Source organism: Pseudorca crassidens, chromosome 8 (genome assembly GCF_039906515.1).
Source record: "Pseudorca crassidens isolate mPseCra1 chromosome 8, mPseCra1.hap1, whole genome shotgun sequence".
NCBI lineage: Eukaryota > Metazoa > Chordata > Mammalia > Artiodactyla > Delphinidae > Pseudorca > Pseudorca crassidens.
The window spans coordinates 17,260,635-17,276,714 of record NC_090303.1 but is presented as its reverse complement, the minus strand read 5'-3'; the positions used below and the strand labels follow the sequence as shown (position 1 = coordinate 17,276,714).

Here is a 16,080-nt window from a genome sequence, read left to right as displayed (position 1 = left end):
CTATGACTACAGTGTAGAGGAAGATTTAAAAAGCTGCTATGACATTGCTCTAGAACAAAAGAAATTTCAAGAAAGCTTATATAAAGTGCCCAAGTTTAAAATAGTCTCTGTTCTTTCACTACTTCTGCTGGTCTAGGCTGAAATTTTTGTAAAATTTTTCGTTACTGAACCACCTCCAGGCAGCTTGATGTGTTGGGAAAGCACTTTAAGAACTTGCCTAGTGTTCACAAAGCAGCAGATGTGAGTAGAGGGATATCCACACAACTTTGTAACTTCCAGTCAATTTTAATTTTTTTCTATCAACTGTAAATGTTAAACTCTAGTAGCATAGTACTTCAGAAACGACATGGAAATCAGGAATGTTAAAACTCTGAAAAGTTACTATAGGATTGTGAGATGGCATAGGTCTGGGAATGTTATAACTGGACGCTGTAAGTGCTCAAAATTATTTAGGGAAAAAGTATCTTATCTGTGCAACTGGTGAGGGTCCACATTGGCTCTCATTTCAAAGTAATTAGTAACCATTGTTTTTAAAGCTAGCCAAAGTAAGCCTGAACCATAACAGAAGAACCAGTTTCACTGAGCACCTAATTTTTCTGAAAAATGATCTTCAAGGCTGGGTCCGTTCCACAGAATTACTCTGAAATAACAATGTCGTAACTAATGGGTCAGTATATGCATATTAGTTAACTTAGAAAACAATTCTTAGGGACTATTCTTACAAGATAACCCTTACAGTTTTAAGTAGGCGAATAGTTCGTGACAAGCTTTCGTTAGTGTGGTTTAGGTAAAGGCTCTACTTTTTTTTACTGTTAACCTGAAACACTTCTGCCCACCATTATTAACTTGCAACAACAAGCCAGGTATCGCACCTACAGTTTGATTAATAGTTTCCATTTTGCTTTTCAAAACAGTCATTTTTTTAAAAAGTCACTTATTAACATGTTAACAACACACTGACAAATTTGAAAATCCTACAGGTAGAAAAAACAGTAATTGAAAGGGTTAGAATGTAGTCTGGTGGGAAAACATAATTTTTCTAAACTTGAACACGTAGCCTGAAGAAAGGGCCTTAAATTGCTCATAATGTAAGAAAGTGGCTTGGGAACGGTCCGGCTTCATTCTACTGAGAGTAATGGAATACGGGAAGATGGGCTTTTATCAACTACTGGTAGGGAAAGCAGGCTGAAAAGGCATTTCCCAAGATTTTAAACATTAGGGGTCGTTGGCTTGAGAAGGGGGATAGCAGCAAGTAATAAGAGCATCTAACTTCAAAGTGTATTCTGAGAACATAAGGAGGAGTTAAACGAGTCATCCGTTTTCTTTACCCAGTTTCATAAAAAATGAACTTTCCTAAGATTGGAAGGAAAAATTTGCCTCTAGAACTCATTTTTGAAAAGTGAAAGAATAAAACAGAATTAGTTTGCAGTACTTTTAAGAGAGAAGTGTTTAGAATAAAGCACTAAATCCATGTGAAAAGTTCTTAGTGTCTCTAGGGTATTTTGCTTATAGATGTCCCATGCATTCTGAACAAAACAGATTGTTTAGCTGTAAGAGCTCTATTAGGTTCCTCTAAAGCTGGGTGTTAGAAGCAGACATTTTGTGAATGATCACCTCATAAATCTTGAGACACCGGTCTTACATGCAGTTGCTTTTGGGCTGCAAAACCTTGCTCTGTTCGTCCTCTCTCTCCAGCCAGAGATGGTCTAAAACTGGATAAGAGTAAGAGTGTGCTTCATACTAAATAAAATCTGTGTGATTCCTTGAAGGAACAGGAAACTCTTTTTATCTTTCTTAGGCTTTCTGTGGGGATGAAAATGAGAGGGGGTTTAATGTTTCTCTTTAGAGACCTTTTTCTTCCTTGAAAATGACACTTTAGTACCTTGTGCGATGGGAATAATTTAGATTTACTGAAAGGACTCCTTTAGTGTTCAATTGTAAGAATTTTCATAGATAACTGTCAAATGCGCTTCTTTTCTGATAAGAGTATATGCGCCTGCATTTTCTCCCACGTGTAATAATGATTGCAATGTCTTACTGAAGTTAGCAGGTTCTGGGTTCCTTGGATGTCTTCATCTGCTTGTTTAATTGCCTTCTCTGCTGCAATCTGGGCCTTTTCTGCTTCTTCCAGAGCTTCCTTTACCATGTCTGCAGTGACTTTAACATCTGTTGCACTGTTGCTGAGTAAAAGAATGAGACAATGTATTATATATGTGAACATGAAAAAAGTACTTCCTCGCAGAAGAGAGCATTTCTTTTAAAGAAAAGCCTTCCTGAAATGACCCTGAGAGACTCACGTGGAGAAATACTTTATTCAATGCTAGATACACAAAGCCCCCCCTAAATGCCATAATACTGTCTTCAGATACCTGGCTCTTTGAGCTTCTTCTAGCAACATCTCAGCTCTGGCAATGTCAGCAGCACTCTGCTGTAGAATAACCTCTACTTGAGAAAGGCTTTCAACTCGTTCACGAATATCTTCTGTCAAGTTCTGTAACTGCTGTGGGGTGCTAGGCATTTCCATTTTCAGTACTTCATTAGCAACTGCTTCAATGCTGTCCAGGTCAGCACTATCCTCTGTTAAAAGCAAAAATATTCCCGTGAAGAGGTGAAAAATCATACATGGTTCACTCATTCAACCACTTACTGGTCATCTACTATGTCATCAGCATGGTGGGGTTACACCAAGACAAAGGTACTTCCTATTTAAGAGTTTTTAATCTAGGTTGGGGAGATGAGACCTACACACAGGAACAGTATTGCAGACAGTGTGTACTACTGGAGTTGGTTGTAGGCTGGGGTCGTTGGGTAAAACTGTGGAGGGTGAGGAACTGATCAGGTTTTGAAGGATAACAGGATTTGAGAGAAGAAAGAACATCTCTGGCTGGAGAGGCAGGATGGGCAGAGCAAGTTACGTGGAAGTTGAGTGAAGCGACTGGTTTCTGATTGTAGAAAACGATACAGGCCAGGGTAAAAAAGCTGGGTCTTGATCCTAAAGGGCAATGAAAACTTTCAGTTGAGGTTGAAAAATTAGGTAGGATACTACTGTGAATGCAGATGTAAGTGTTGAAATTCCTAATAAATTATCTGGATTCAGGAAACTACAGAAAGGGAGAAAATCCAGTCAGAAGCAAGAGAATCAGGATAGTTGCGCCTTATCAAAGAAGGCCAGGGAGTTTCAAATGTCAAATGTGAAAAGAGGTCAAAAAAATACTGGAGTTTAAACTTTAAATATGTCATTGATATTTAAGGCTTTTTTTTTCTTCTTATAAACTGTGAAAGAACAGAACATAAAAATGGAGCCCTAAGGGTTTAAAGCACAGGATAATATGTGAATATTCCATAAGATATCCTTAGCAAACTGAGAACAAAGCTGATATGCTTAAAATGACAGTACAGAAAGATGAGAAGTGCATGGATCCTAGAACGATGGAGCTATTCTACTATTGAACTTACTGTGTGTTATAATATACATCCCTTTTTTGATTAAGTCCATTTCAGTTGAGAGTTTTCTTTAACTTGCAGCCAAAACTATCCTGAGTGGTAACTAACACTCAAACTGTGACCTGCAACATTTGTGAGCTGGACCACAAATCCCAGAGATTTTCTGTTTCTGTACAGAACACTTAAGGTATAGAGCTCTGTAACTAACTATAATATCCTATAAATAATAGGATTACAAAGCTTTAGGGACAATGTCAAAAAAGCTCTACTTTGAATTAAGGTTCTTATGACACATTATATGTAATCTCTAACACAAATTTCAAATTTAGTTCTCATAGTGTATGTTTGACTTCTTGATTTGTTACGTGGGTATCACATCGGGGGTGTCTGTTTCAGCATAAGTTAGAGGTTATTAACATATACATTTAAAAATTTGGAAGTATTTTATTCCCTGCAAGAATTTTTTATCTACAAGGCAGATTTGAATTATGGCCTCTCAAACACTCTTAAAAAATTGTTGGACAGGAAGAAATGTCTAAAAGTAGAATGAAAAAGTTCCTTACGGGTCAAAAAGTTCCTGATTTGCTTGATCAGATTTCTCAGATCCTCATTGCTCTTGTCCACTTTTTCTTTGGTAGCATTGGTTTTCAACAGAACAGCTTGAGCATTCTGTTTTGCCTCATCTGCCCTCAGTTTTGCTTCAGAGACCTATGTATGGGGAATAAAATAAATGGTCCAGAAAATGATGTCGAAAAACTTTTTAGAAACAAACATCTCCCCTTCAACCATATTATATTCTTGTATAGACAAAGTATTCACTATACCAGTTCCTATACAACAGTCTTACATAGCTAGGGCTAGCATATAAAATTTTTTTCTAGTTGTTTTTAATTCCTCCAAAACATTTGGTGATGTAGAAGATGTTCATTAGTCTTGTTCTCAGGTACCAACCTACATACTTCAGTTAACAGGAAGTTAATACTTCATGTCACTTCAGAAGAATAAAGTCTCAATTGAAATAACAGCTGGAGGTATTCATAACCCTGGACCCATAGTTAATACATGGTTATTTCAGTTTATTGTGAGAAGCAAGTAGATTCTTAAACCATCTATGAATAAAAACTTCCTCCTCTCTTTCCCTGACCTCACAAAAACTTAGGCCTTTTCGTTTTAGTCAGCATTTGGAATTGACTTGGCCCATTCAGATCCTCCAGTCCATAACAGAAAGGAAACAAACAAAAACAGCCCATCCGTTGAATTACCATCTTGGAGAGCCTTTCCACCTCAGCCAGGGCACTCAGGACATCTTGGTCAAAGTCCATGGCTTTCTGCCAGGCGCCGTGTGCGACAGCGACCAGCCCGCCACAGCCGGGCCCCCCACACTGCTTCTGTCCTTCGTCAGTTCTGCAGTTTGGGCCGCCACATTCCGTCTCGAAACAGGAAGCTCCCGGAGGTGTTCCACACGTCTGCAGCGAGCCAAGGAACAAGCACGGGGTGCAGAGTGAGTCCGCTGCAGCCAACAGCTGTGCAGAGCCTGGGTGGCCCCAGAGAGCGTGTAGGTGGTCCTCAGTGAGGGTGCTTGAAAACAGTATTCAGGATAGAGCGGAGCAAAGAGCTCAGGGCTGAGCTAACCTGCTTAGTTCCAAGGAGACGATGATTTACAGCCCTGCATCAGTACCTTCTGCCCTAATGAACCTGCAATGCTATATGGGTGCAGGGTTATCAAATGTTATCTGCTCCATCAGGCTGAAGTCAGCCCATATGAAAGCCAAAGAATGTGTCCCGTCCCCTTTCTCCTAACTGGTAGGATTTACCAAAAAAAAAAAAGTATTGAGAACCTTCTTTAGACTTAGCATCCTGTTAACTGTTCTGGTGAAAAGGGTGATATAAAAGGCCCATTATCGGGCCTTTTAGTAATTTCCCATCTAGTAAGGAAGACAGATCTTTCTAGGTAAAACGGCCAAGAATAGCTCAGATGCTGCAAGTGCGAAGGAAAGCAGGCAAAGCAGAGACCACTGAGTATTACTGTAGTTTGGGAAGGAGTATTGGCTGGTGGGATCTGTGCAGGGGAAGTGGGGGAACATTCCACAGGGGAGAGGAACAGAGAAGACAAAGGTACGGGTATAACTTTCCAAATAACCTCCCAATGGCCCTGCCAGACTCCTCCAGACTCCTCCTTTCTTATCTACCAGAAACTTCCAAAGACCAGGGCTTGGTTGTAGAATATACACAGCAAATTACAAGATTGTTATATGATGGAAAAGGCTGAGCAGGAAGAAAAATTACATTTAGAGCTATCTATCCTTTTGTGGAAAATGGTCACGTTGAAAAGAGGCAAAGGCTATATATACTACAGTGAAAAACAGTTAACAGGATACTCCCAAACAAGTACTCCTTTTAATAAGTAAAAGAGTAGTTTCGAATAAATACAGTCAACTGTTTAACCTAATAGTTTTGTAATAATTATAATCCCATTATATCTCAAAATAATAGTCATTAATGTGTCTGGTTTACAGCACATAAAAAGCTTCAGAAAATAACATTTATTCCGCATGCTGTACAAGAACATGAGCCTTAATCAAGAAGAGATGCTTTCTAAAAACTATCTGGCAGCACACTAGAAGATCTGTTTTGTTTTAGCAGCCTGGCAGGCTTAAAAAAAAAACCCAGCATGGGTCTAACTAAATATACACAAAGACAAGAACCAAAGGTACTTGAAAAACACAAAGGAGCAAAAATTTTTCTACACGATAAGTGGTGGTATGGACTCTATAAAGGGAACTCTCGCAGGATCATTAACACTCGCACAGAGTGGGAGATGGAAGGAGCGTAGGCTGTTCCTAGGCCAGGCCCCTGACGGAAAGCAGGCCCAGGGCAGGGCTCCCGCTCCTGTGGCCAGAGGCACCCACTGCAGCCCCCCCTCCCCCCCCCCCCGCGACACCCTCTGCTGCAGAGCAAACATTCTTTAGCATGCTTATCTGCTTTTCATTTTAGTTTGGAGAGATTCTGTTTGTGATGACTAGTTTTTAATTAGAATTTATACAGAAAGAGCCAATATACCGAAGGAAGGAAGGAAGATTTGGCATTTCACGCTCGCCTGTGATGGCTTTGTCTCAGGTGCGATTACACATTGATCTAGGCCTCTTTCTCTATTAGAGAAATGGTGACAGGAGATCTCCTAACTCCCTATTTCCATTAGATGCCATCAAGTTTCCTAAGATAATGAAAATATAACCTTGTAGGCATTAATTAGAAAGCACAGTGTGTTTTTGTCTATTTCGGAGAGGGGGTGGGGGGGGAGAAGGCTGGGGGTGGTGGGAGAAGGCTGGGGGGGGGGAGAAGGCTGAGAGGGCGGGGGACTGTTACTAAGACAAAATTGTAGCGAAGCCTGAACTCAGCTTCCTAGGAACCCACCTTCCCCCTTGTACTGATCCTCTGTTCTAAGCTAAGAGAGCAGAAGCCTTATAAAATAAAGGTACAGTATATAAAAACATCCTCCAGAGTCTCTCGGACGGGTGCTCTTCCATGAAAAACAATGGGGGAGCAAGAGGAAGAAACAGGCTTAGTTTGGCTTTTGTTTTTGGCTTTCTGCCTGATTTTCATTGAACTCGCTACTCAGTTTCATTTGGCTTCAGAATTACTTTTTAAAAGCTTCCGGGAAATGAATCCACTTCCTAGGCTGGTCTTCACTAGGTGAAGTTACTGGGACAAGAGAGCATTTTAACACCCACCCACCCATGAAAAAAAATTCTTTAGCGCCCTTTAATTTTTTTAAGAAGTCTCTCCCAGAATGATTCTCAATTGTTCCCCTGAGATGGAGTTTGCACTTCAAATCAGAACAAAGTAAAAAATGTCCACAGTATAAAAAGGATCCAGTTTAGATAAGAAGGCAGTGACTCAATTCAGCAGCCTTGGGATAGTAGTCCTGATTCTTGGTTGTACCACAGAGAAACCTCTAGGAGAGAGGAAGGTTGGAAACCCACACACTGTTGTGTTTAATCTGGCTTGGTCACTGGATACCCCAGACTGGGGGCCAGAGACTGAGCCGCGGAGTTTCCCTCCTGCTGACTCATTTGCAAAGTGGACAATGTTAAAGACAAAGCAGGGTGTTTTTTCTCCTGAAGCATGGCAGCCTTGAGGCCAAACCCTCAAACCTTACCATTTCGGCAGCAGCTGAAAGGTCAAGACTTTGTAGTTTGCCTGCCAGTTCATCCAGAAGGCGGGCCTGCTCCTCCTGTTTTTCCCTGAACTGGGACTCTCGCTCCAACATCAAGTCTTCCACTCTGTCCCGAGTGCGGGCCGACTGCTCCACGGGGCCACTGGAATCTGTGGTGGAGGCGTTCACACGCTCCTCTGCCTCGAGAGACATCTGGAAATACTTGGTGATGCTGTCCAAGGCGCCTAGGGCATGAAATGAAATTGCCCATAGTTAATCCCCTTGTACTCCATCTCCCCGTCAAGCAACGGCTGTATTTCGCGTCTAAACTGACCTTATGTGGTTTTGTTTTAAAATTCAAGGAATAAAATCTTTATGAAGAAATGTAACTTTCCTCTCATGATCAATGAATACACTTTGTCCCGTTAGCACCTAACTCTGGCTCTGGAGGATGCCAAACATCTGGATTAGAAAATTAAGTCGATCATGCAGATGTTGTTCCTACACACAGGCAAGCGTCCAGTTCTCTCTAAATAGCTGGTGTCAGGCAGCCTGTAGATTACATGTCCAGATGATTTTTCCCTTTTCTCACTTAACTATTTAGATCCACTCAAATGGCTAATATTATATACATAAAACAGCTTGACGTGTTTTGGCTTTAAGGATCTAGCCAAAAAAATAAGCAATCACGCATAAAGCAGGATGGATAGGGTGATCTGACACATTTTTAACTTTCTTTTGCTTTGCGGAGGGAAGGTCCTATAATACGGCCTTCGATACCAATAAACGATTTGAAAATGTGATTTCCTGACCAAGTAACATTCTTGAATATAAAACGATATGCAGAAGTATCAACTTAATTTCTTAACTTTTTACAAGAGCCCGTTTCCAAGAGAAGCCAAGGAGGTAAACCACTAACTGGAGAAAAAATTTAAAAATCAGAAAACGCATGCCATTCTAATGCAACAACCACTGCTCGCTCCGTGCAACCCCTTCTGTGCCCCATGTCCCAAGTTTGTAAAATGGGGACTTTAATCCTCATTTGTGCCAGAGTCTCAATGAGAAAAAGCTTAAAACTGATTACAAAGCACTTAATTTTCTTCTGAAAGTGCTCTATTAAAAGGTTAGACAGGTGGTAAAATCCATTGCCCAGGATTAAGTATTTGCACAAAAAAGTGCTCACCCCGAATATCTGAATTTTTGATAAATTCCAGTTGTTCAGCAAGCTCCTTCACTGTGTTATCCAGGTTTTCTGCTTCTGTCTGTAGAGCATCTAGTTCTCTGGCCGTGCTGTTGTTTTGCGTAGCTGTGTCGGATAAATTTACTTCTACTTGAGCCATCTTTTCTGTAACATCTTTGGTTAGTTTCCTGTAAGGAGGAGGACACATTTACCGAAGGAAAATAAACCAAAGGGAAAACTCGAAGCCTCAATTTTACATTTTCTACTAATACTTTATCTATTACTCTGTAATTTCAGACCGATTCAGTAGTCTGTAGTTATCTTTAAGTACTGATTTTATTCTTATCATTAAGAGACTCTGTTAAATCTAATAATTTTTCTTTCTTCAAGACTTTGAAGAAAAACACAGCAGCACCACTCAGCTGTGTTGTGGCGGATGGACTACAAGAGTGATTCCGAATGTCTGATGTAACATGAGCACAGTTCCAGAGCGTGGAGCACCAGCTCTGTACATAAGCAGCTTCAAGCCCATACAATCCCACAAACTCAAAAGATGTAAGTGACTCCAGTGTACAATTATGCCTCCCAGCCACCCACCAAAAATGCTCTCACGTGAACCTCAGGGATCTCCTTCAAGATGGGACATTCAGAAAGCAAGCCCCACCGCCACCAGGAAGACAGCAGGAGCAACCCAAAGGAGCTTTTCATACCCAACCCCCTTCAAGCCACGTCTCATCAAAGGAGCCTCCTCCTTCCACCAACAAAGCAACCCTTTCGTTTTTCCTGAGAAAGAAGGTAGTACCAGTAAGAATGGAGTATTTCATTTGGAATCTAAACCCAACTGCATTTTGTTCTGTATCTTCCTGTCTCCAAAGCTGTACTTTAGGCATCTATTTGTAAATTACTCGTATATACAGTGGGCATGTGTGTATGTATCTCAAAGAAAGGAATATTTGGGAAGACCTTACTCCTGGGTATCACCTAACTCAGTATTATTGTCTTCTCAGGAATATAATTGTACAAAAAACGGGGAAAATGCAGAGATGCTGAAAGGTTGGGGGCCAGTCGAAAAATGATGTTTAAGGCTGAGAGAATACCATGACCCAACTCAAAGAAAAAGTGCTTAAAAGGATTTGCGGGTTAAATTACATTTAGTAAACCTGATGGCTCTTTTCCTGAGGCTAGTTTCTTTTTTTTCAGTGCTTTGCTTTTATTAATCGGTTGATTCACAGAAGGCTTTCATTTTTCCTCAGGTCTCGTACAATGTTATACTTTTACAAAGTCAAATCTCACATTGTATATTTGTAAATAATGCCCCTTTGGATTCTAGACCATGCGTCCTTGGATACTGTGTTGAAAAAAGATTGATGAAATTGGTGTTCCTGAGGTGATTACAATCTGTCTGATTAGGTGAAGAGTGAAGGTAGGACCAGGGCTGTCTGAGGAGTGTAGCCGCTCTTGTTTTCCCTTAAGGTGCATGGCACCCAGGTCAAGACATCATTTCCTAAATGGGCTTGCACTCAGACCAGGGCCTTCCACAGGGCCTTCCACAGCTCATTATCGCTACATGTAAGAAGGCTGAGTTGTACCACAGTCTTTTTAATGAGGTTGAGTTCCTCACTAAGTGCATTATGGCCCCACATCAGACATCACCTAACACCCTGGTCAACCGCATGATCTTGGCCATGAGATCTGAGGCTTGAAATCAAGGGACTAGTTACTTTAAATCTAGGTCTAGGAAGGTACTTGAGCTCATGTCAGCAGTTAGCTTCCTGCTTCTCATACACAGTGCTGAGACGAAAAGGCCATCTCACTTCTTAGAGATGCTGATTAAAAGTCCCATCACACAAAAATGTTACCGTAGTTCTGTCACGATATAATATCGCCTTAATGTATAGGACTTAGCCATGAAACAGCCCCCTTGCTCATGCCAAATGGTGAGTCTACAATAAAAACCACAGCATTTGGGGAAACACAAATGCTTCATACCCTTTCCTGTTTTGTCCTTTAGCCTAGACCTTATGCTGTTTTGGGCCGGGGCCGGGGCGGGGGGTCCTTTTTGGCAAAGGGAGTTGGAATGTTTGAGAGCAGGAAAGATGACTGGCTGGGAGAAATGGGAGAAAAAAATGGGAGAAGGTTCAGCATCACTTTGCTCAATTCTCTCTGCTTCCACTGGCAAAATACACACTTTCCAATTAGAGAGATGATTACCCAGAGAAGGGCTAAGAGGAGGAATTTTCATCACAGAGAACTTGTTATAATTGGATGAATGAAGCACTGCTCTAGTGGACCAACAGCTGAGCAGTGGAAATAACCTAGAAATAGGAGTCTCATTTGTGGTAATGGACTTTTCCTGGTAGTAGCAAAACATATAACAATTCGTACTGTTTTCTGCAATTACCTTACCATTTCATAGATCAGTCCTTTTGTCACTCTGTCAGGGAAAGGTAAATACTATCCTCCCCTCCGCAGGAGAGAAGAGAGAGGCTTAGAAATGAGTGAGTCATTCAAGTTCACAAGCCTAGCAAGTAACCCAGCTGTGACTCCGTTACGGATCCTTTGTCTCTGAATCCAGCATCCTTACCATTCTACTGCCCGAGAATACTGTTTGCAGAGAAGAGTGCTGAATATAACGTTCACACATTTTGCACTGCAACTCTGGTCCCCAACAATGAGCCATCGTCCACTCACCCCCATGCCCAGAGCAGCGACTGCTGGGAAAACAAATGGCCCAGTTACCTGTTTTCACTCACAGCACTAACCACGCCTCCTGGTGGAAGGGCCACGCTGTGGATTCATCGAGTGGAAACAGCATCGTGAGCTGTTACTCTGGTCCATCAGCTACTTACTCTGCTTCCTCAAAGAGGTTCCCGATGTTCTTCAGCGGCTCGGCGGCTGGGCTCTGGGCCAGGATGTCTCTGATCTCGTTGACTTTCTTCTCCACCGAGTCCACAGTCTCCCGGTAAGGCCCAATCACGCCACTGATCTTCAAGGCCTTGGCTTTCTCCAGGAACTTCCGTGTCCTGTTGGTCAGCTCGGCGATGATCACGTCCCAAAGGGCAAAGCACTGGTGGCAGGGCATGCAGTCGGGGAAGACGCCCGAGTACCCCCGAGTGCACTTGTCACAGCGTGGACCCTCCACACCCTCGACGCAGACACACTGGCCGGTGGACTGGTCACACTGCAGTGTCTCGATGCCCCTGGGGTCGCAGTCACAGGCTAGAAGGGAGACGGCAGTGCTGGCTGAGCTACTAGAGCCCCAACCTCAGCGACTTGGCAGTTAGAATCCTCAGTCACCGTTACAATGGGAAGGTTTGTAAATGGTCCAAGACAGTTTACCAACGGTTTGCAAAGAGACTGCAGCTGCTTCCTCCGGAACACACGTTATCTCAACCCTGGCTAATCACGTCTTAACTATAATAGTGATGATAGTTTTTTTTTTAAGTGAACACCACTGTACACCATTGTGCCTGCCATTGTACAGATGGTTTACATGCATCATCTCATTTAATCCTCAACATAACCCTACAGGAACCAGGTGTTACAATCATCAGTTTTATGGATGTGGAAACTGAGGTTTAGAGAGGTTACATGACTGCCAAGTCTTCCAGCAAGGAAATGGCCAAGCCAGGATTCTATCTCAGCACTTGGCAGGCTCCAGAGCCTGTGCTCTTAAGCTCTGTCCTGCCTTTGCCTCCCTCTTTTTTTGACCCGTCTGTAGATCCTCCCAGGACAGACAATTCAGGTGACGGCCTGGTGACATGAGGCCTCTGGCCTGAGATACAGCAGTAATGAGCAACACACCAACATCCCTCTATCCGGTCACAAAGCACAACAGTGAATGCTTGATGAAATGCAATAAAGTTGATAAAAAGAAAACGAAATCAGGCAGAAGTCTCAGGAATTCCAAGTATCCCGATTTAAAAGGCTTTCAACTCAGTATCCTCTAACTCAGGCTTTCAACTCAGTATCATCTAACTCGTGGGTGGGTGTCTGCCATTGTGATAACCACCCCTAGCCCTAAGAGCAGAGGCTCATAAAACATCTGAAGTGATAGGAAAGGCCTTGGGAGCCATTCAGTCCCAACCTCTCACTGGCCCAACAGGGTGGGCACCTTAGGCAGAACCAAATGGTACAGGGTGAAATCTGCATTCTTGGCCAACGGCCTGTGGCTGAGATTACCCATCACGATGCCTATGCCTTTGAACCCTGGCTCAGAGTCCCAAAGCTCAGGTGACTAACTTGGTTTTATATCAACACTTGACATTTCACAGTATCTGTACAGTGTTTGAATAACAAAAGGCCTGTACACACGTCTTATTGCTGGCCTTAAATCCTTTCTGGGAAAAGGTGGGGATAAAAAAAACAAAAAGATCCTATTTCCCTAACTAGATTGTGGACTCCAAGGGCAAAGGTACACCTGTAACCATTTCTCCATTCTCAGCTCTGAGTACAAGGTCAACTTGCAAACTGGAGTTCAACCGTCTTTGCCAAACGAGCCTTTAACCTCGCTTTTGATACAGGTATGCAAGAGACATCCATACACCCCTACAAAAGAAAATAATCCTCCTAAGACGCAATGTCAACTGTGGCAAAGCATAACAGAATCATCCTCTCTGAGGTAGCTTTGCACCCCCGTGCTCACAGCAGCACTATTTACAATAGCCAAGACACGGAAGCAACCTAGTGTCCATCAACAGAGGAATGGATAAAGATATGGTGTATAACACACACACACACACACACACACAAAATATTACCCAGCCATCAAAAAAGAATGAAATAATGCCATTTGCAGCAACATGGATGGACCTACAGATTATCATTCTAAGTGAAGAAAGTCAAAGACAAATATATGATATTGCTTATATGTGGAATCTAAAAAAAAAAATGATACAGATGAACTTACTTACAGAACACATAAACCCTGAGACATAGAAAACAAACTTCTGGTCACCAAAGGAGAAAGGTGAGGGAAGGGAGGGATAACTTAGGAGTTTGGGGTTAACATATATACACTACTATGTATAAAATAGATAAACAACAAGGACCTACTGTGCAGCACAGGGACCTATACAATATTTTGTAATACCCTATAGGGGGAAAGAATCTGAAAAAGAATATATAACAATCACTGTGCTGTACATCTGAAACACAACATTGTAATTCAAAAACAAATTAAAAACAAACAAAAAACCCCTTCTTGAGTCAATAGGGACGATTGCCTCTGAAAGACTTTCTAATAAAACATATTCTAGAACCAGTTTCACCGATGGTCCTGAGAAACAAAACGCCTTTATCCTCCAAAGCCAGAAAGACGTGTTTGTGGCTTGGACCGTTCACCTGAACATCCTCACACCTTGCCTTGTATTGTTTAGCTTTTCCTGGCCTTTGTTTGCCAACTACACTCCACGAACTCAAGCGGCAAGTTTGAGTAGCACAGCGTTGTAATAAGAGCACAGGCTGCCTGGTGGTGAATCCTGCCTTCCCCACACCCAGCTATGCGGCCCTGGGGAGGACAGAAACTGAGTCATGGCTTTTCGCATAAAAGGGGTAATGATTATACCTAGCTCCTCCTAGGATTGCTTTCAGGATGAAAGTGTCTGGTCCAGAGTAAGCACTCAATAAATGTTTTTATTCTTATCATTCTATGTCCAAGTGTCTGGTGGTTCCTGCCCAGAGTGTTGCTTGATCATATTTCCATGGGAAAAAAGCTGTCATGGCCTTACGTTTGTCTTTGCATATTTGCCAATAACATGATTATTAAACAATTTGAAGTTTGGAATACTCCAGTCTTTAACCTTTAGAATTTAAAATCTGTAGGTACCTTAGGTTTTCAAAACAAAACTTCTTTTTCCTTAAGCATTTTGTTTCTTTCGAGGCATGTTTCATTTTCCTGTGTTCTTTGGGGCATTCTCATGAATCGGGAAGCAGCTTAGGTGAGCTGTGGATAACTGTCTTCCCTAGACCATTAATTAGTTCTAGGAGATGTTCCCAGAAATGAGAGTTCCATGATCAAGCAGGTTCGGGAAATTCTACATCCTCCTCTTGAAGGTTCAAAACAAACAGCATATTAAACTCATAGGAGTTCTGCAGGAAAAACCCTGTTTCACTTTTTTTTTTTTTTTTTTACCCAGTCATATCCCAGACTCATTGGACTGTGGGATCTTTCTCTAGTGGAATACCTAATGACACTCCAGAAAAAGAATGGGAAAGGCTTGGGGGAAACCACGGCCTTCATCAGTTTCTACAATCAGGAGAATGGGAAGAACTTCAGACTTTAGGAATGAATTTCCATATCATCTTATAAAATTCAGTCATCGTCCAAAAAGCTGTGAGTTACCTGGGTCATCTAGGTCCTAGCCTCTCAAACTCCGGCACGCATCAGAATCACGTGCAGGACTCATTTAACACATTTCCACCCCACCCCCAGATCTGGAACCAGTGAGGTCTGAGAATTTGTATTTCTAGCAGTTGCCAGGAGATGCTGATGCTGAGGGCTGCTACACCCCATTTTGGGGAGTACTGACTGTTATCTTCCCAGCTGTTCTCCTCCCTTTTGCCTGTTAAGTGTGTATGTGTGTGTGGAGTGGAGCAGTCATGAGCCTCAAGTCAAGCCATGTAAGTTGATGCACAGACCTCAGGACCTGTGCAAGTGGGGGGCCTTCATGATGCCACGTTAAATGAATCAGACTGTCAGTCGCTCCTGTCCCGCAGGCCCCAGCAGGTAGCCCTGTTTGGGGCCTCAGTGGCCCAGCAGATCTGTCCTACTTTACCATCCCCCTTGGGCTTGGGACAACGGTAGCAGATGCTGCACATGCTTAGAAAGCCTTTCTTTCCCCTAGATAATGCAAAGGCACGGTGCAGTTCAGTCCTAAAGAGGTTTTCACTAGATGCATGCTGGGGGCAAGGGCTGTGTGCATATGTTAAATTTATTTTTAATTTCTCTAACAATTTTTATTTAGGTCATTGGTAAAGACATGTCTTGCTCTCATTCTGTCATGGGAATATTTGAGGGGGAAAATGTTGGCCCCAAACTGGGATTTAGAAGGCAGGTGCCCTCCCATTAAGGCTTTGTTTGTCTTTCACACAGCTACATTTTTTATCCATAAGGAGAATACTTAGCTATGACTCAAGTCTTTCCAGAAGCATATAGGTGGTCCCAGAAAGTCTAAACCTGTGCCCTCCAACAAACCACTTCAACTGAAAGATGAGCAATGGAAAGCATATTTGGCAATTAATTACATAATTTGAGAAGAACGGTCATGTTCTTTTCCCATAGTCCACCTAATTCTCGTCC

General features: G+C 42.2%; 2 protein-coding genes across 2 annotated transcripts in view; one reads left to right on the top strand and one right to left on the bottom strand.

Annotated features, from left to right (window-relative positions):
* Positions 1 to 9,953, top strand: part of DLD (dihydrolipoamide dehydrogenase) — a 49,895-nt gene extending 39,942 nt beyond the window's left edge. The window contains exon 15 of the mRNA XM_067745922.1: positions 9,171 to 9,953. The gene's annotated coding sequence lies outside the window, so the exon portion shown is untranslated. The remainder of the gene's footprint in view (positions 1 to 9,170) is intronic.
* LAMB1 (laminin subunit beta 1) overlaps positions 1 to 16,080 on the bottom strand; it is a 73,691-nt gene that overhangs the window by 2,159 nt on the left and 55,452 nt on the right. Inside the window, exons 25-31 of the mRNA XM_067745920.1 lie at positions 11,630 to 11,999; positions 8,784 to 8,968; positions 7,604 to 7,845; positions 4,707 to 4,910; positions 4,008 to 4,152; positions 2,370 to 2,577; positions 2,039 to 2,180 (exon numbers count right to left, since the gene is read on the bottom strand). Of these exons, the coding sequence (XP_067602021.1) occupies positions 2,039 to 2,180; positions 2,370 to 2,577; positions 4,008 to 4,152; positions 4,707 to 4,910; positions 7,604 to 7,845; positions 8,784 to 8,968; positions 11,630 to 11,999 (1,496 nt within the window). The remainder of the gene's footprint in view (positions 1 to 2,038; positions 2,181 to 2,369; positions 2,578 to 4,007; positions 4,153 to 4,706; positions 4,911 to 7,603; positions 7,846 to 8,783; positions 8,969 to 11,629; positions 12,000 to 16,080) is intronic.